We start from the raw sequence: 20,461 nt of genomic DNA on the forward strand, positions 1-20,461 counted from the left end.
TCCCAGCACCTCAGAAGGTCAAGACAGGAGGATCTTAAGTTTGGGATCAGCCTTAGCAACTTAGCAAGACCCTGAGAAATTTGGTGAGATCTTGTTTCAAAATAAAAAACAAAAATGAATAGGGATGTAGCTCAGTGTTAAAATGCCCCTGGATTCACCATTCAGTACCAAAAATCAAAACAAAACAAAGGGGCTGGGGTTGTGGCTCAGCGGTAGAGCGTTCGCCTAGCACGTGAAAGGCCCTGGATTCGATTCTCAGCACCACATAAGAATAAATAAATGAAGTAAAGGTATTGTGTCCAACTACAACTAAAAAATAAATATTTTTTAAAAAATAATAAGCAGCCACAGGCAATAGAAGTAAATGGCCCTAGCTGTGTTCCAATACAACTGTATTTCAAAAAGTAGGCAATGAGCAGGATTTGGTCTGCAAGCTAGTTTCCTGATCCCTGCCCTAAAATGAAAGTCAAAAATTCTGAGACAGTTAAAAAATAAAACCAACCTTCAGAGGTAACTGGGTCAGTATCACCATTATGGTATACCCATTATACTGCTCTAAATGAACCAAAAACATTCATCTACTTACCCAATATCCCTAGCAGGTGAGGCCAGCTCCCTGCCTTTCTCAAGTTCCTCCTTTCCAGGCTGGCCCAGATGGATGGAAGACAGATGGGTGGCCACTTCAGCTACCCCAAGGGGCTGAAGGAGAGGAGGGGGAACAGGAGTTTTATCTTCTCTAGGTGGTGGGGGATCAACTACAGACTCACAGGCAGGGCTGGGACTGAGCCCACTGGCATGTGAGGCAAGGAGGTGAATGCTGATCCTTTTGGTACAGAAGACTGTACTGTCCAACCCCAAGGTATCCGAGGCACCAGGAAGGTTCCTACTGTCTGATCCAGCATCCTCCTGAGGAAACTGCTGGCCAGCTACAGGTTTCCACTGCCTGCTCCTGTTCAGAAGGTTCCACTGGAGGCTGGGGTTCACAAAACAAGACTGTTCAAACTGGTAGCCTTGCCGTGGTATCTTCTCAAAACCTTTTGCAGTCAATTTCCTCACAGCCTCTGTGAAACGAACCTCTTTAGCTGGAGCCTGGGAATCTGAATTGTCATCCAGGACATAGAGATGTGGCTCTGTCCTCAAGGCTAATTTATTCTGGCTATACTGAGAAGAGGCAACACTGGTGGTGGATGTGTTGAGGGAGCTAGGGGTAGACAGAGTGGCAGGGGTGATATGGGCAGTGGCATCCTCTAGGACAGTGCCAGTGCTTTGGGGCACCTTATGATCAACAGGTTGAGGTGCATAGTCTCCTGTACCCCCTGAATGATGCCAGGAGATAGGCTGAATCTTGGGTGAGGATACTGACTTCAGGCCCTCTACAGCCTGAGATAAAGGCACTTTAGTGCTACTTGGGCGCATGAAGGAATTATTGTTCAGCATGGGCTTGTAGGAAGAGGACAGTGGAGATGGGATCTTCCCTGAGATGGCAGAGGCCAGACTCCTCCTTGAAGGGCTTTCCCCAGCTGCTGCCAGTAAGAGGTATGGATCTGTGGATGAGGACGCCATGGGCTGAGCCATGGGGAAGACCGTGGAACAAGTGGCTTTACTGGCAGTGAGACTGACAGGGAGACTCTTCTGAGGGAAAGAAAAAGTTTTTTTTTCTGATCGGCTTGAGCGCAAGCAGAAAGACTCCAATTGCTGGTATGGTTTGTGCCTACTGTTAGAACGGCGGTACAGCAGGGTATTGCTGAACAAGTCTGGGAGAGAGTGCAGGTAACAGGAGGTGCTGTGACCTGCAATGACGGTTGTGGTCCCAGAGCTACATAAAGTGTTGGGACAAAAGAAATAGGCTGGCTGGGGTGGAACCCCTAAGAGGCCTGAGCCCAGCCCCGTTGACAGTGTGCCCACGTGCTTCTTCTCCAGCTTCCAGATTGGCTTCACTTGCTGATGGGCCTGTGACCAGACTTTGCACTCTGACGGTTTCTCAGGTGGTGGAGCAGGCACTGTGCCTGAGGAACCTCGCTGCTTGAAGTTGCTTCCCGGGCGGAGGCCAATACTGTAGTGCTCTGCTCCTGCTGAGGCCATGAGGGGCCCACATCATGGCCGCATGGCCTCAGGGCCTGGCTCAGGTAAGGTGCCACACATCTCCAATAGCAACAGCTTCATCTTTGAAGTCTGTCAACTGCAGGGGAGAGAGGGTTAGGAATGCTGTATTCCTGGGAGGATGGAAAGTATACTAGAGTGGTCCTCAGGTAAGCAACAAGTCCCACTCAGCATTTCTTAGGCAACCAGTCTTGGTCATCATTTGGGGCCATGGGAGAAGAACCCTATGTTTCCAGGGAATTCCCAGTGGTCTTCCTGATGCCCTCATCCAACCAGACTTTAATTCCAAGGCTGCTCAGTGTGTCCACCTATCTCACTCAGAAAGTGTGCCTTCCTCTCCAAAAAAAGGTACATATCTTTGTCTCATCATACATAATTCTCCATGAGGGGTCACATCCCCTCACCTAAAACCAACATGGCTAGGAATGAGGCAAGTCTGGAAGTGGCAGAGAAGAGCCAATATCTTCCTCTCACCTACCAGTTCTGAAAGCTCAAAAGATTATTTGAGAATGCATTTGACCTCTATTTCTCCCTAATCTAGCTCTCAGCTACCCCTAATTCAGCCTGCTTTTTACAGTTAAGCAGGACAAGTTCAGACAGAAGCGAGAATTCCCCTGCTAACCTTGGAGTTTATTCTGAACCTAAAACAGAAATTTCATCTCTTCAAGAATCTTGCCAGCTGGGGTAGGGTTGTGGCTCAGTGGCAGAACACAGCCTTGCACATGGAGGCACTAGGTTCAATCCTCAGCACCACATAAATATAAATAAACAAAATAAAGATATTCTGTCCATGTATAAGTAAAAAATACTTTTTACAAAAATGAATCTTGCCAGCCATACACTTAAATCCCTAACAACATGTTAATAGGAAAAAGAAGAAAGAAAATGGAACTAAACACCAACATTATTTCTACTTACAGTGACTTTATTCCCAGCAGCCACAATGGACAGGAGCGTTCAGGGAGTGGAATGAAGAGGCAAGAAGAGGAGAAAAGCTTTCTTTACTCCAGAGCTCAGACGTCAGTTTGGGTTGCTCTCGGGGATAGAAAGTCTGTCTTCTCATTCATCGTTTCCTCTCATGCAGAATCTTTGAACCAGCCTTGTAGTTCTGAGTCTTAATCTCTTCAGCATGGTCACTTTCTTTCTAAATCAAATTCACAAAATATTCTCCAGTTTTCACAAACGCAGAGAAAGGTGTGTTTGCTTTCACAGCAGCACGGGAGGGGGATAACCAAGCCTATCTATAAGAAGTCAGACATCTGGGATAATTCTAAATGGAAGCTGCTATCCTCATCAGGTGTTTTCAAAGAAGCTAGTGAGGAAAGGACGACCGACACACACAAACAGCCTGCAAAAGCCACGTGATGTCACCTTCTTTTCCTGAAAAGGCTGACCTCCATTAAACTCTTTCTTGAGGAGAGTACAAAAAGTCACAACATCACTCACCAATATTCAAAATGATGGTGGGCTAAAAGCAGCATAAATGCTAAAACCAGATATTGAGGCCAGCTTAACCTCAAAATGAGGTGACATAAAATAGATCTCTATAGAAGTCCTAACTATGGAAACACTGTAAATGGGACAATTACCCTGTGCATATATGATAGAGAAACACAACAGGAAGAGGCAAATTCTGCCTCTTCACAAGACTGCACATGTGCACATGTGTAAGTGTTACGTATGTTCAAGATTCACGTTTGCCCTACCAGTGTAACAAAATGGATACACCAAAGTGATGGGAGAAAAGCATTATGAAAATCAAAATTCATGCTGGTATCCCCTGAAAAACAATCCCACTCATGATTCCCCATGTGCATCATGCCACTTCAGACTTTCAGGCCTTTCTAAGCGCTGGTCCAGGCCTTCATGGGTGAAGTCCGAAGGAGCACACCACTGCTGTCTCATTGATGCCACAGACAATCCCATACTCCCCTGCAGCCATCAGCACTCACTGCATAATACCTCAGGGCTGGGTGAAGAATTCCTCTCTGTTGCCACACAGTGCTCAGTTTTGCCTGATTTCCACCATGTGAATCCTAGTGCCAGGAACACTGGACACAAGGAGTCTTTCACCCAATTGGCTCGCCTTTTAATCCAAACGAGGAGGAAGAAGGCTAAGAACAAACTCCCACCCTCCTAGAAGCTTTGGGTGGCCTGATCACACACAGTGTGAAGCAGGCCAGCTTGGCCAATGAGTACGGTGACTTCTCTTCTCTTCTCTCCAACTGATGGGATTTCAGAGCTCATGTCTCTGCAACAGTTATTTCCATTCCTAGTCTCCTGTCACAGAAGAGACTATGATGTGTAGGATGCCAACTTGAAGAAGCAGCACCTGTATTCCCAAAGAAAGATATCTGCAGCAAGGACCAAGTGGGTAAGATGTTGCTAAATTCTTTCTGAGAAAGAGCTCCTCAGCTAGTCAGAGACATCCAGGATTGGCTAAGATGGCTGTCAGGTAATGCTGAGCAAAAGACAAATTTGTTGTGTCACACTCAGCAGTGAGTAGCTCCAAGAACATGAAGTAAATAGTAACATTCCACAACAGTTATCATATACAAGGGTTCCAAACTGGTTTCACTGTTTTTGGTTCAGAATTAGAATCTGCTTACACAAAGACATGATGATTGCCAAAAGTAACTTCCTTCTTTCTCCTTGTAAAATTCCTAGTGATATTAAAACCTCACCTAATGAGAAGCAGAAACCTAGCTAGAACGTTCAGGCAGACTTTGTCCTAAGCCCCCAACCTCTGCCACAGTCACCTTTGCCTGTGTGTTGTCCAGTGGCTACAGGAGTGTTTAGTAGCAAGACTTAAAAAAGCTGTAGAAGATCCAAAATCTAAGAAGTTGAAAAACAAAAAATAGTTCCAAAAGCTAATGCACCAAAAATAGTGAGTTCTGCCATAAAATCAAAGCCCAGATAGGCAAAGAATGTCTGGCAACCAAATACCACAAAACTCAGAGGCAGTTTTTTGTAAGGTCATCAAGCCCATCCCTGTGGTATACTCTTGGCTTACGAGACAACATCTGGGAGACCCTTCTCCCAAACTCCCTTAAATTTCTAAGTGCACCATAATGACACACTCCATATGTATGACTTTAATTCCAAGATAAAATGCCCATCTCCCAGGCAATATTTTAGGGCAAGGCATCAAAGGGAAAAGAACAGGAAGAAAAGATATTTGTGTACACTGAAGCCATGGATACATCAAAAATACCCAACTTACACAAATATAAACTCATAAAGAACAAATGGTGATTATGCAAGTTACAAAAGGACTTACCACAAGCTCCACTATTTTCATTCAGTTTACATACACTTTTAGCCACATATGTACACCACTGAAAGATAGGCAAAAGCATTCATACTTACTGTCTCTGACTAAGTCCAAAGGATCCTCCATTTGCTGACAGTCCAACTAGAGGCTTGCAAAGAATTCACTTTAGGAGTCAATAAATTCACCTCACCTGGAAAATAACTTTTAATAATCTAACATTTTACAGAGCCAATGATCTAACATTTTCTTGTTCCTACATATGATCCCTGGAGAACAGGAGGACTTAAGAAGCAAAAAGGGCACAAACACTGACCTATAGCCTGCAGAGTTCAAGTTTAGAAGAAAACAAGTATATTTCTGTGGCTAAGTTCTTCAATCTTGGTCCAAATGGGAAAGCGCCCAGCTGAAAGGCAAATAAAGGTAAGTTAGGAGGAACAACCTGGAGGAAAATTCTCTCTGGACAGTTCTCAGGACATTTGACTAGACTGTGCAAAACCAAAAGTCCAGAAGAATATATATTCCACTGTTAATGATGGTCAGGGCAGAAAGGGAGATGAGGACTGAACAGGGGAACGTTAAGGGAATGTTACTTCAAGGCATCTGTCTTGCTTAATTTTTTTTTAAGTTTTTTTTTTTTTTAAGATGGACATAATATCTTTACTTTATTTATATATTTTTATGTGGTGCTGAGGATCAAACCCAGTGCCTCTCATGTGCAAGGCAAGCACTCTACTGCTGAGCTACAACCCCAGCACTCTCTTAATTTTTAAAGCAAAAACATGTATTACTTGTGCAAAGTTTCCCAGGAAGTCTCCAGAGCAATCCTCTTCCCCCCAGCCATGCTGCACTAACAGCTACCACCTCCTGGTGACTTTTGCCAAGCTCAGCCCTCGTCAGCAGTGGATTATATTCCAATGCTGAATCTACACAGCTGGAATATTCTGGGAAAGACAGGAGAGAGTACCAAATTAGTGTGACAGACCAAATTAGAAAACTGACATGAAGCTAGCACATTAGGTCATGCCTGTAACACCAGCAACTTGGGAGGATCACAAGTTTAAGGCCAACCTCAGCAACTTAGCAAGGGCCTAGGCAATTTAGTGAGACCCTGTCTCAAAATAAAAAGTAAAAAGGGCTGAAGATGTGGCTCAGGGGTAAGTGCCTCTGAGTTCAATACCCAGTACAAAAAAAAAAAAAAAAAAAGAAAGAAAAAGAAAAAGAAAGAAAGAAAGAAAATTCACATGAAGTATAAAAGCACAGTACCTGGCCCATAATCAACATTTGCAGCGTGGTAGTTACTACTCTCCTTCTTACTGGCACCCAATGATCTCATCTTTTTTATTTTTTATTTTTTATTTTTTTTTAAAGAGAGAGTGAGAGAGGGGGAGAGAGAGAGGGGGAGAGAGAGAGAGAGAGAATTTTAATATTTATTTTTCAGTCATCGGCGGACACAACATCTTTGTTTTGTATGTGGTGCTGAGGTTCGAACCCGGGCAGCACGCATGCCAGGCTAGCACGCTACCGCTTGAGCCACATCCCCAGCCCCACAATGATCTCATCTTTTCCCTCAGCCCTTTTATAAGCTTCCATGAAGGGGGAAAATACAAGGAGCAGGCAATAATTATCCCACCACAAGATTTTAGCTAGGACAAGCAATGTTCTTTTATAAAATACATAACTGTCTGTTAGTTGGGAGCTTTTGTGAAATTTATTATACTACCAACAACTAGATTCTTCAGCTGCAGGTGTGACTAGGCACTAAAGGGCAACTGAAAAGTACTCTGGGACAAACCAGGAGAAGATACGAGGGAAGCAAAACTTCTTTCCATAACTTTGCTTCAGGGTTTTGTTAACTTGTTTTTTTGTTTTGTTTTGTTTTGTTTTTAAATCCTTTTTCCTCCCCAGGGCTGAGGACAGAACCCAGGGCCTTGTGTATGCTAGGCAAGTGCTCTGCCACTGAGCTAAATCCCCAACCTCTGCTTCAGGATTTTCGTATGGTTTTTATCATTAGATTCTGGTTGGCATTTCTGAAAACACTAGGTGAAAGAGTTAAAAAGTGACTGTTACTCAACTTCCCAGGCCTTGTTTCTAAATACTATCTGTTAATAAGAGGAGCCAGAGCTCCAGGAGAAATGGCTCATTCCAAGGCTGTAGAAGAAAAGCAGAAGATAAGCCCAGAACATCTTGTGCAGTCAAAAAGTAAGGAAGTGTTAAAAATTTGATAGAAACATCAAAAGATTAAAGGAACAGCCAATATCCGCCCCACCCTCGTGCTGGGGATGGAACAGGGACTCATGCATGCTAGGCAAGTGCTCTATCATGAGCTACACCCCCAGCCCCCAATATCATACTTAATAATGAAACACTAGATGTTTCTCCTCTATGACTGGGAATAAAAAACTATTCCAGATTAGAGGAAAAAAAGACATAACAAATAAATACAATGTATGATCCTGGGCCACACAAAGGCTATTGTTGGGACAACCGACAGTATTTGAATAAGGTCTACAGATAACAGTATACTGAATGTTAATTTCCTGAATTTGATGGTTACACTGTGGCAAGGTAAGAGAATATCCTGGTTTTAACAAACATTCAGGATGTTTTAAAGAAGTATTCAGATATAGTCCATACATATATCTATAAGAGAACATAAATAAATAATAACGCAGTATGGTAAAAATATTGGCATTAAATAAATCTGGGTAAAGAGAAATATTCTTTGTACTTTTTTTTTTTGGTAACTTTTTTGTTCTTCCCAAATAAAGTTTTGTTTTAAGTCATTACTACTTAAAGGAAAGGCTGGTTCTCCTCAGACCAGAAGGCAGGTAATACACAATAAACTTGGACTTTCTTTTAAAGTATACTGGCAGAAATGGATTTTGCCAGTGAATAGCCAGACCAATGGATTTGCTCCTTACTCCATTACCTACAGTGAGCTTAACTGGGGAATACACCTGTCATTCCTAAGGTACAAGAACAAAAGTCAGATGCCTGATATGAGGAACCTCACTACAACAGACATCTTTTAAATGTAGCCACCTAAAGAAGAACTATTCATCCACCACATACCACATATTCATCCACCACATACCATCCTAACCTGCCAATGAACTCTGACTCAAGGGGAGTTCAAGGGAGAAGGCAAACACTGGAGCCTGACAGATCATGTTTAACAGAAGCACTTTGGTGTCCATCGATGCATAATGGGGGCAGAGGAGGCCTCCAATACTTAGAGGGTAGTGCTGTTTAAACCTGATTCTACATGAAAACCTCACTGCCCAGTAAAACCCAAGTCCTTATCTTGCCCTCAACAGAAAAAAAAAAAAAACAGGTGCTCTCAGCAACAAACAGAGAAACAGAAACCCAAGAGGCTGGGATAAGAACTAAAGGGACTAAAGAGATAGAAACAAGGAAACTCTAGGAAGCTCAAGAGTTTCTGTAATCACTGTCATTCAAGGAAGGAAAACATCATCTTTTAATCTCCTTAAATTAGACAGGAACATCAGATTTTAACAAAGCCATACCAGGGGGAATGGCAGGAGGACTAATGAATCAATCATATTCCTCCCTTGCTCAATTAATCTTTTAGAGGTAGGGGCAGAAAATAAGTTACAACTGCACAAAAAAAGACTTAATAATAATTTTTAAAAATCCAGGTAGAATAGCGGGGCCACAGGCCCTGGAACAGGCATCCAAGTAACAGAAATTCCCAACATGCCTGGGGGTGTTAGGACTTCTCCCTAACCTCAGCAGATCTTCACTTCCACTTAGTCCATCAACAGGTCTTTCCAGCTTCAAATACTGGTCTCTAATTTCCACAGTCATTAGCTCAATCAAGCCACTATCACCTCTTACCTGCTGATTCCTTTGCTTCTTCTCTTTCTCCTCCTTACAGTCTGTTTTCTAGGCAATGGCCACAGTGCTCTTTAAACATAGCTTAAAGCCTTCTGATGTGCTAAGGCGCAAGTGATCTGACTGGACTCTCTCTGACCTTGTCAAGAGCCACTCTCCTCACCAGGCATGTTCCCACCACATTTGTTGCTCCTGAAATAATCAGATCCCCAAATGACCAGTTCAGTTCCCTCATTCAGTATTGAGCTAAACAGGCCTCCCTGTCAATGCTCTCTAATACTGCCCCACCCACAATCATTCCCTATTGTACTACCCTGTTTATTCCATTTCATTCATCTACTATCTAAACCTGTGATATTTTAATACTTCCTTATACTTGCCTAAAAATACAATAAAGGGGTAAACAATGAAATGATTCTTTACAAAAGATTACCAATAGGGTTGGAAACACCAAGACAAGAGACTTCCCTGTGTATACCTTTTCTAATATTTTAATATCTGAATTACATAAATGAGTCACTTACCTATTTATTATATTATAAAATGAAAATTTCAATTAATTATGCATTTCTTTGTTATTTGCCTATCTTCCAGAATGAAAGCTCTTTAAGAACAGGGACCGTATTTATACAAGTGTGTGCTCAGCCCTAGAAACATAAACAGGGCACATTAAATATTTGTTAAATAAACAAATGCATCTACACTTCTGACCAGCTAAGTAACAATTTTTCTACTTTAATGTGCTAATTTACAACACAACACAGAAGACTTCACCTCTGGTCAACAAAAGCGCTATGTGGGGGACACATACCAAGGTGTTCTCTAGTGGCCACCAGCTGGGTGTCCTTCAATTCAATTCTGATACTATCTGCCTTAAAATAGCTCAGATCCCATAGGTTAAGGGCTTAATCACACACACTGCTTACATTCCAGATTGTAGTTATTAAGTCTCAGGCTATGACCCGTGCTTCTGACAAATCAACTAAAAATCCAAGCCTCTCCTTGGCTATGAATAATTTGCTAGAGTAGCTCACAGAACTGAAGGAAACTTTTCCCTCCACACTACCCTCCACATACCTGCAAGTGTTCAGCAATCTGGAAGCTCTCTAAACCCTGCCCTTTGGGGTTTTTAGGAAGGTTGCTTTATATAGACACGACTGATTAAATCACTAACCACTGGTGATCAACTGGACTTCAGCTCCACACCCCTCCCCAGAGTTTGGGGGTGGAACTGAAAGTTCCAGCCATCTAATCACATGATTGGTTCCCCTGGCAACCAGCCTCCTATGCAGAGGCTACCCAGGAGCTAGGGTCATCTAACTAGCACACAAAAAGACACTCATCATTAAGGAGATTAAAGGATATTAGGAGCTATGAGCTAAAAAAAAAGGACAGAGGCCAAATATCAATTTTTTATTATAACACATCACAGCAGCACACCAGCAAAGTCACAGGTGAACCACTTCATTTTTAACGTGTGCCCCCTTATCTCCATATCATGGTTGCTACTTCTTTACTTGGCACATTAACTCTGCCACAGCTATGCCCAACTCCTTCTATAGCTGATGTCCATTCTTCTTCTTTGGCACCCTCCAAAATCATCTACAATTCCTCTCTTATCCTCTCTCCCACATCAAACCTATCTGTTCTCATAATTTCAAATATTATCTGCAGGAGGATAGTCACATAGGCCAGATCACTCTCAAGCTTCATGTCCACATCACCAACTACCTGCTCCATCTGGTCCAAATTCATATCCAACCACTTCAATCCAGCATTATCAAACTGGCTCTCTACTCCTGACCTTCCATCTTCCTTTGGTGAAACCTTCTGTCTCCTAGTCACCTAAACGGAAAACTTAAGTATTTCTGACTTCCTCCTTTCCCTTATTTCCCCACCTGATCATGGTGACACACACCTGTAATTTCAGCTATTCAGGAGGCTGAAGCAGGAGGATCACAAGTTCAAAGCTAGCCTGGGCAACTTAGCAAGACCTTGTCTCAAAATAAAAAGGGGCTGGGGGGTGTAGCTCAGTGATAAAGCACCTCTGGGTGGTATCCCCAGTTCTGGGGTGGGAGTGGTGGTGGACAGCCCTTTCCTTTATTTTGCCAAAGCCAAACTACTCATGAAACATGAGAGTCTGTCTTCATAACATTCTTCTTCTTTTTATTATTTCCACCATCATCCCAGATATGGACTTACTATAACAGCATCCAAACAGAAGTTTAGGCCTCCAGGGTCTGCCCTTCCTAATTTCATCTTGCAGACAATCTCTGCAATAATTTTGCCCATATACTGCTTGATCATGTCATTCCCTTTTCAAAAACTGCCCATGAGCTGGGATTGTGGCTCAGTGGTAGAGCGCTTCCCTAGCATGTGTGAGGCACTGAATTAGATTCTTAGCACCGCATATAAATAAATGAGTAAAATGAGGTCCATTCAACATCTTAAAAAAAAAAAAAAAAACTGCCCATGACCACACCATGGTGGTCCACCAACCACCTGCATCAGAATAATCTGGGATGCTGACCTCTAAGCCCCACCTTCACTGATGATTTAATTGTTCTGGAGTGCAGCTAGTAAATCTGTGTGTTTTACAAACACTCCACATAATCTGTTGTGTGTGTCAATTAAAAAACAACAATAACAACAACAACAAAAAAAAAAACAGATTTCTTAGTTTGAGTTGTAAGACTCCATAGTTTATCCATAACATATATTTTTAGGCTTATTCTCATTTCTTCCCATCTTGAATTCTGTCATATAAATTGTGCTTACACTAAAGTCCTAAATAAACCTTTTAGATGCCCATCTGCAAAGCTGTATTCATGAATTCTCTTCCTTCTGAGTCCTTATGGTATTTTATCTACCTTTTCTTGACCTGGCCCAAGCCCCACCTTCTCCATGAGTACCTATTGTATATCCCATTTGATACTCTGCCAAAACTATCTTATACCACTATCCACTTTCCATGTGGTAATGCCATATAAATGATGGGTTTTAAAAGAAATTCCTGTGTATCTACAGGAAACAAATGCAGAACTATTCTGACAGAAATGGTGAAGAACCCAAGTCTCCTCCCCCAACAATTTCATGGGGCACTATAGTTTCCCAGAACAAAGTTTAAAAACAACTGACTTTGGGGTGATGGATATGTCCAATGACAATTATATATCCACAAAGCTATTAAAAATAAAACAAGGGGCTGGGGATGTGGCTCAAGCGGTAGCGCGCTCGCCTGGCATGCGTGCGGCCCGGGTTCGATCCTCAGCACCACATACAAAGATGTTGTGTACACCAAGACTAAAAAATAAATATTAAAAAAAAATTCTCTCTCTCTCTCTCTCACTCTCTCTTTAAAAAAAAAATAAAATAAAATAAATAAATAAATAAAAATAAAATAAATAAAAATAAAACAAATGGGCTGGAGATATAGCTCAGTTGGTGGAATGCTTGCCTTGCATGCACAGGGCCCTGGGTTCAATCCCCAGCACCACAAAAAATAAAATTAAATTAAAAATAAAACAAACAACAACAAAACACTGGCCAAAGGGATAAGAGTGGAGGTAAAGAACTGTACAGTTTTCTACAGGTAAAACAAAATGGCCTCAAACATCCCTTTCTAGCCCAGTGCCAAGACATCATCGTTAAGTACAGGGCTGCTGTGGTGGCACCCCCACCTAAGTCCCTGGCTCCAGATTCTCTCCTTCTGAAAGCATCCAGTTTGAAGAACCTGAACATCCATTGCATTTATAAACTGCCTGTTCAGTCCAATCTCTGTGGGGTAATTTTGTCTCAAGTTTCCTCAAGCAGGCAGGATTAGTGACCTCAAGCACGAAGGATTAGTGGCCTATGCCAGAGAATCTATTGCTGTTGTCTGAAACCATCAAGTCTCTAGGGGACAGGCCCAGATCTTCTCAGACAGGTTTCTATTTCTACAAAAAGCAATTATTCATTACCCACTGATTAAATCACTCTCCTAGATTGCACCAGGGTATGTGGTACTTGGGATCTGCAGTTTTCTTTTCCTCCTCAATCAGGCGTTTCTCCCCTTCACCAGGAGAACTCAGGACATAAGAAATGGCTCAGAGTCTGCAATCCACAAGATCTCTGATGATATTACTCCTACTCTTCAATAGCTGTTAGAAGATATAAATGACTCATAGTTTGAGATAAATCCCAAACTATGTCTCCCTAAAGAAAATTGAACAAGCAACTTAAAGCCATACTGAGGAAGGTCAGCATCCAAGATATAATAAGAAGCGTCAGTATCACAAGTGAAGATACATGAAGTCACAAGAAGCTTTGGGAGAACATGGTTCAGTAATGCAAAACAAGTGAGCAGCTATAGTAGAGGGAGGAAAATCTACAAACCATAGAAAAGGCTTTGTGTATAGTCAGGCAGCCAGCTTTCCTAAAGCCTTGACCTTTATCAGCTGTGAAAGGAAACTCCTTCCTCTTCAGGTAAGCACTGGAGTGGCAACACTCAAAGCCTAGTTCACAGACCTTCAGGGGACACTGAGATTCTTCTGTGTCAAAACTATTTTCATAACAGAATTAAGATGGAATGTACATTTTTTTCTATGCTGATCTTACAGCAGTGCTTTCTTTAAAGCAATGATGAGTAAAACAACAGCATCTGGGCTGGGGATGTGGCTCAAGTAGTAGCACGCTCGCCTGGCATGCGTGCGGCCCGGGTTCGATCCTCAGCACCACATACAAACAAAGATGTTGTGTCCGCTGAGAACTAAAAAATAAATATTAAAATTCTCTCTCTCTCTCTCTCTCTCTCTCTCTCAAAAACAAACAAACAAACAAAAAAAAAACAGCATTTTACCATCAATCAGGACAATGCCAACTTTGACCCTTTACTATTATAGACTTCTTTGCCACACAGTGAAAGAATGCCAGTTCTGCTTGATGACACAGCAAAAATCATACTGAATCTCAAAACCCTTAAGTATAATGCTTCTTAATATTCTGTATGGATAAAATGAGAAGTAGGGGGATTGGAGAGCTCAGTGGTAGACCACTTGTCTAGTATGTGTGAGGACCTGGGTACTGCAAAAGGGACAGATAGATAGAAAGTACATACAATATTCTGTTTGTACTATAGATAGTTATTGAACTCATTATTTTGGTTTAATGTAAGAAAGCAGTAGACACCTTACTGGGAGCTATTAAGTTTAATGCTATATATTGTGTACACTGGGTGCTGTTGATATTGGTCTCACCAGTAAAGGTGAAGCACTAGAAACCTTCAGGAACACTATAGGTCTACAGGGTAGAATTTATCCTGCCTCAGATTCATACTTTTATTTATTTATTTGTATTTATTTATTTTTTTGATGATACTGGGGATTGAACCCAGGGCTTTGTGCATGCGAAGCAAGCACGCTACCAACTGAACTATATCCCCAGCCCCCAAATTCATACTTTTAGATGGGAAAACTCAATAACTACATGGAAAACAAAGGAATAAAGCACCCCAAACAAACCAAGATGCTTCAACAATAGAAGCCATTGATAACACAGTAGAAAAAATGTCCAAGAAGGAATTCAGATTGTATATAGTTAAATTGATATGTGAAGTAAAGGATAGTACAAGAAGTGAAATCAAAGAAAAAATATAGGATGTGAAAGACCACTTCAATAAAAAGTTAGAGGTCATGGGAAAAAAAAACAAGCAGAAATCCTCAAATTGAAGGAATCAGTACACAAATTATAAATTCAGTAGAAAGTATCACCAACAGACTAGACCACTTGGAAAACAGAACCTCAGACAATGAAGACAAAATGTTAATTTTGAAAGTAGAGTTGAACATACAGAGAAGATGGTAAGAAACCATGAACAGTACATCCAAGAATTATGGGATAAAATGAAAAGACCAAATTTAAGAGTTATTGGAATAGATGAAGGAGCAGAGACACAAACCAAAGGAATGCACATTCTTTTCAATAATATAATAGCAGAAATTTTCCCAAACCTAAAGAATGGAATGGAAAATCAAATACAAGAGGCTTACAGGACCCCAAATGTACAAAAATTACAGCAGACCCACACCAAAGCACATTATAATGGAATGACTAACATACAGAATAAAGATGAAATTTTAAAGGCTGTGAGAGGAAAAAAATCAAATTATGTATAGGGGGAAATCAATTCGGATCTCAACTGATTTTTCAACCCAGACCCTCAAAGCTAGGAGGTCCTGGAATAATATATTTCAGGTTCTGAAAGAAAACAGATGCCAACCAAAAATTTTATATGCAGCAAAATTAAGTTTCAGATTTGAAGATGAAATTAAAACATTCCATGATAAACAAATTAAAAGAATTCACAACTAGGGGCTGGGGATGTGGCTCAAGTGGTAGGGTGCTCGCCTGGCATGCGTGCGGCCTGGGTTCAATCCTCAGCACCACATACAAAGATGTTGTGTCCGCCGAAAACTAAATAAATAAATATTAAAAAAATAAAATAAAATAAAATCTTTAAAAAAAGCAAAACCCAGAAATAAATCAAAATGACAGGGGATACAAATCATATCTCAATAATAACCTTGAATGTTAATAGCTTAAATTCATCAATCAAAAGACACAGACTGGCAGATTGGATTAAAAAGCAAGACTTAATGATACGCTGTCTTCAAGAGACTCACTTCATGGGCAAAGAAATCCATGGGCTGAAGGTGAAAGGATGGGAAAAAATTTATCACTCACATGGATTACATAAACAAGCAAGAGTTTCCATTCTCATTTCAGACAAAGTAGACTTCAAACCAAAGTTAATCAAAAGAGACAAAGAAGGACATTTCATACTTCTCAAAGGAAGAATATATATAAGCAGGACATAACATATTTATGCCCCAAACAATGGAGAATCTATGTACATCAAGCAAACCCTTCTCAATTTCAAGAGTCAAATAGACCACAATATACTGGGTGACTTTAACACACCTCTCTCACTACTGGACAGAATTTAAAAAAAAAAAAAGATTAAGTAAGGAAATTACAGAACTAAATAATACAATCAATAATTTAGACTTGGGCTGGGGCTGTGGCTCAAGGGGTAGCGCGCTCGCCTGGCATGCGTGCGGCCCGGGTTCAATCCTCAGTACCACATACAAACAAAGATGTTGTGTCCGCCAAAAACTGGAAAATAAATATATATATTAAAAAATAAATAAATAATTTAGACTTCAGATGTATAGAATATTTCATCCAACAATGAGTAAATACACTTTCTTCTCAGTAGCACATGGCTCCTTCTCTAAAATAGACCACATCTTATGCCACAAAGCAACTCTTAGTAAATACAAAAAAGCAGAGATAATACTGTGCATTCTATCAGACCACAATAGAATGAAATTAGAAATCAACGATAAAATAAAAAATACAAGCTACTATAACAAATGGAAACTAAATAATACCCAATTGAGTGATGAATGGATAGTAGAAGAAATCAAGGATGAAATAAAAAAATTCTTAGAAGTAAACAAGAACACTGATACAACATATCAAAATCTCTGGGATACTATGAAGGCAGTACTAAGAGGAAAGTTTATTGCACTGAGTGCATTCATTAAAAGAATAAAAAGTCAACAAATAAATGGCCTAACACTACATCTCAAAGCCCTAGAAAAAGAAACAAATCAACACCCAAAAGCAGTAGAAGACAGGAAATAATTAAAATCAGAGCAGACATTGATGAAATCGTAACAAAAGAAACAACTGAAAAAATTGACAAAACAAAAAGTTGGTTCTTTAAAAAAGTAAATAAAATAGATAAACCCCTGGCCATGCTAACGAAGAGAAACAGAGGAAAAACTCAAATTACTAAAATACAAGATGGAGAAGGAAATATCACAATGGACACATCTGAAGTAAAGAAGATAACTAGAAACTATTTTGAAAATTTATACTCTAATAAAATAGAAAATATTGAAGACAGACATATGACTTACCCAAACTGAATGAGGAGGTAGGTCATAATGATTTAAACAAACCAATTTCAAGTAATGAAATAGAAAAATGCCATCAAAAGCCTACCAGCCAAGAAAAGCCTAGGACCAGATGGATTCTCAGCCGAGTTCCAAGACTTTCAAAGAAGAATTAACACAAATACTCCTAAAAGTATTCCATGAAATAGAAAAGGAGGGAACCCTTCCAAACTCATTCTATGAGGCTAATATCATCCTGATACCAAAACCTGACAAAGACACATCAAGGGAAAAAAAGCTTCAGACCAGTATCCCTGATGAACATAGATGCAAAAATCTCAATAAAATTCTGGCAAATCATATACAAAAACGTATTTAAAAAACAGTGCACCATGATCAAGTGGGATTCATCCCAGGGACGCAGGGTTGGTTCAACATATGGAAATCAATAAACGTAATTCATCATATCAATAAACTTAAAAACAAGAATCATATGATCATCTCAAAAGATTCAGAAAAAGCATTTGACAAAATACAGCACACCTTCATGTTCAAAACACTAGAAAAACTAGGGATAGGAGGAACATACCTCAACATTGTAAAAGCTATATGTGCCAAACCCAAGGTCGGCATCATTCTAAATGAAGAAAAATTAAAAGCATTCCCACTAAAAAGTGGAACAAAACAAGGATGTCCTCTTTCACCACTTCTATTCCACATCATCCTTGAAACTCTAGCCAAAGCAATTAGACAAAAGAAAGAAATTAAAGGGATACAAATAGGTAAAGAACAACTCAAACTATCAATATTTGCTGATGACATGATTCCATACCTAGGAGATCCAAAAAATTTCACCAGAAAACTTCTAGAACTAACAAATGAGTTCAACAAAGTAGCAGGATATAAAATCAACACCATAAATCAAATGCATTTCTATACATCAGCAATGAATCCACTGAAAGAAAAATTAGGAAAACTACTCTATTCACAATAGCCTCAAAAAAACAAACAACAACAACAACAAAAAAACCCTGAGAGTCAATCTAACAAAAGGGTGAAAGACCTCTACAACACTAAAGAAAGAAATTGAAGAAAACCTCAGAAGATGGAAAAAATTTCCCATGCTCCTGGATAGGCAGAATTAACATTCTCAAAATAGCCATACTACCAAAAGCATTATATAGATTTAATGCGATTCTTATTAAAATTCCAATGACATTCTTCATAGAAATACAAAAAGCAATCATGAAATTTGTTTGGAAAAGAAACCCAGAATAGTTAAAGCAATCTTAAGCAAGAAAAGTGAAGCAGGAGGCATCACAATACCAGACCTTAAACTATACTACAGAGCCATAGTAACAAAAATGGCATGGTATTGGCACCAAAATAGACTTGTAGACCAAGAGTACAGAATAGAGGACACAGAGAAAACCCTCATAAATACGATTATCTCATACTAGACAAGGGTGCCAAAAATATTCACTACAGAAAAGATAGCATATTCAACAAATGGTGCTGGCAAAACTGGAAATCCATACGTAGAAAATGAAATTAAACCTGCACAAAAATCAACACAAAGTGGATCAAATACTTAGGCACTAGAACAGAGACCCTGCAGCTAACAGAAGAAAAAATCTTCACCACTGACTTCCTTAACAAGACCCCTACAGTGCAAGAAGTAAAATCAAGAATCAATAAACGGGATGGATTCAAATTAAAAAGCTTCTTCTCAGCAAAGGAAACAATAATGTAGAGAGAGAGCCTACAGACTGGGAGAAAATCTTAACCACATGCACCTCCAATAAAGCATTAATCTCTAGGATATACAAAGAACTCAAATTTAACAACAAAAAACATAACCCAATCAATAAATGCGCTAAGGAAGTGAACAGACATTTCACAGAAGAAATACAAATGATCAACAAATATATGAAAAAGTGTTCAACATCTCTAGCAATTAGAGAGATGCAAATCAAAACTACTCTAAGATTTCATCTCACTCCTGTCAGAATGGCAATCATCAAGATACAGACAACAGGGGCTGGGATTGTGACTCAATGATAGAGCACTCGCCTAACATGTGTGAGGCCCTGGGTTCAATCCTTAGAACCACATAAAAATAAATGAATGGAATAAAGGTATTGTGTCCAACTACAACTAAAAAAATAAATATTTTTTTTTAAAAAAGAATACAGACAACAATAAATGTTGGCGAGGAGCTGGTGAAAAGGGTACACTCATACATTGCTGGTGGGACTGCAAATTGGTGCAACCACTATGGAAAGCAGTATGGAAATTCCTTAGAAAATTGGAATGGAACCACCATTTGACCCAGACATCCCACTCCTTGGTTTATATCCAAAGGACTTAAAATCAGCATAGTACAGTGATGCAGCCATATCAATGTTAATAGCAGCTCAATTTGCAATAGCTAGACTATGGAACCAGCCTAGGTGTCCCTCAATAGATGAATGGATAAAGAAAATCTGGTATATATACTCAATGGAATGTTACTCAGCTTTAAAGAAGAGTAAAATTATGGCATTTGCCAGTAAATGGTTTGAGTTGGAGAATATCATGCTAAGCAAAATAAGCCAATCACACAAAACCAAAGGCGGAATGTTTTCTCTAATATTCGAATGCTAACTCACAATAAGGTGGGGGACACTAGGGATAATAGTGTTACCTTAGATTAGGTAGAGGGAAGTGATGGGAGGGGAAAGGAGGGGATGTGGGGATAGGAAAGATAGAAGAATGAAACAAACATTATTTACTGTATGTATATATGATATGTAACTACATGACCAATGATTCTGTAACATGTACACTCAAAAAATGAGAAATTATATCCCATTTATGTATGATATATCAGAGTACATAAATGCATTCTACTGTCACATGTAACTAATTAAAACAAATTTAAAAATAAAAAAAAAGAAAGTACATTCAACAGACATGATGCATACAGAGGATGAAGGGTCTTTCTAAGTAAAGCACTGTTTGATTATTTGAATTGCAAGATTTTTCTGTGAGATACCATGTTTACTTGAAAGAATGAATGCCCTAAGTGATAGCTCTTCAGACTTTGGCATCTGGCAGACATGGTCTGGAAAATGAAACAAAGTAAGCATGTCACCTCAAGAAAAACAGCTGACAGTATTTGTTGCCAATTTTGGCAAAACTGTATCTGCAACTAGGAGCTTGACAGTTTCCCAGTACTTAACTAATTTTCTGAAACAACTATGGTGATTATGCAAATACGATTTTTTGATACTATGTAATAAAATGTGTT

The 20,461-nt window shown here is 39.8% G+C and overlaps 1 protein-coding gene across 4 annotated transcripts in view; it reads right to left on the minus strand.

Annotated features, from left to right (window-relative positions):
- Ttll4 (tubulin tyrosine ligase like 4) overlaps window positions 1–20,461 on the minus strand; it is a 40,919-nt gene that overhangs the window by 15,309 nt on the left and 5,149 nt on the right. For 2 of the 4 annotated variants that reach the window (XM_076865497.2, XM_076865494.2), the window contains exons 2-4: window positions 5,470–5,777; window positions 3,019–3,244; window positions 587–2,179 (exon numbers count right to left, since the gene is read on the minus strand). In XM_076865497.2, coding sequence (XP_076721612.1) covers window positions 587–2,082 — 1,496 coding nt within the window. In that variant the 5' untranslated portion in view covers window positions 2,083–2,179; window positions 3,019–3,244; window positions 5,470–5,777. Of the gene's footprint in view, window positions 1–586; window positions 2,180–3,018; window positions 3,530–5,469; window positions 5,778–20,461 lie in introns of those variants that run through there. The other 2 variants (XM_076865495.2, XM_076865496.2) reach the window with 2 other exon arrangements.

The sequence above is a fragment of the Callospermophilus lateralis genome, chromosome 9 (assembly GCF_048772815.1).
Source record: "Callospermophilus lateralis isolate mCalLat2 chromosome 9, mCalLat2.hap1, whole genome shotgun sequence".
NCBI lineage: Eukaryota > Metazoa > Chordata > Mammalia > Rodentia > Sciuridae > Callospermophilus > Callospermophilus lateralis.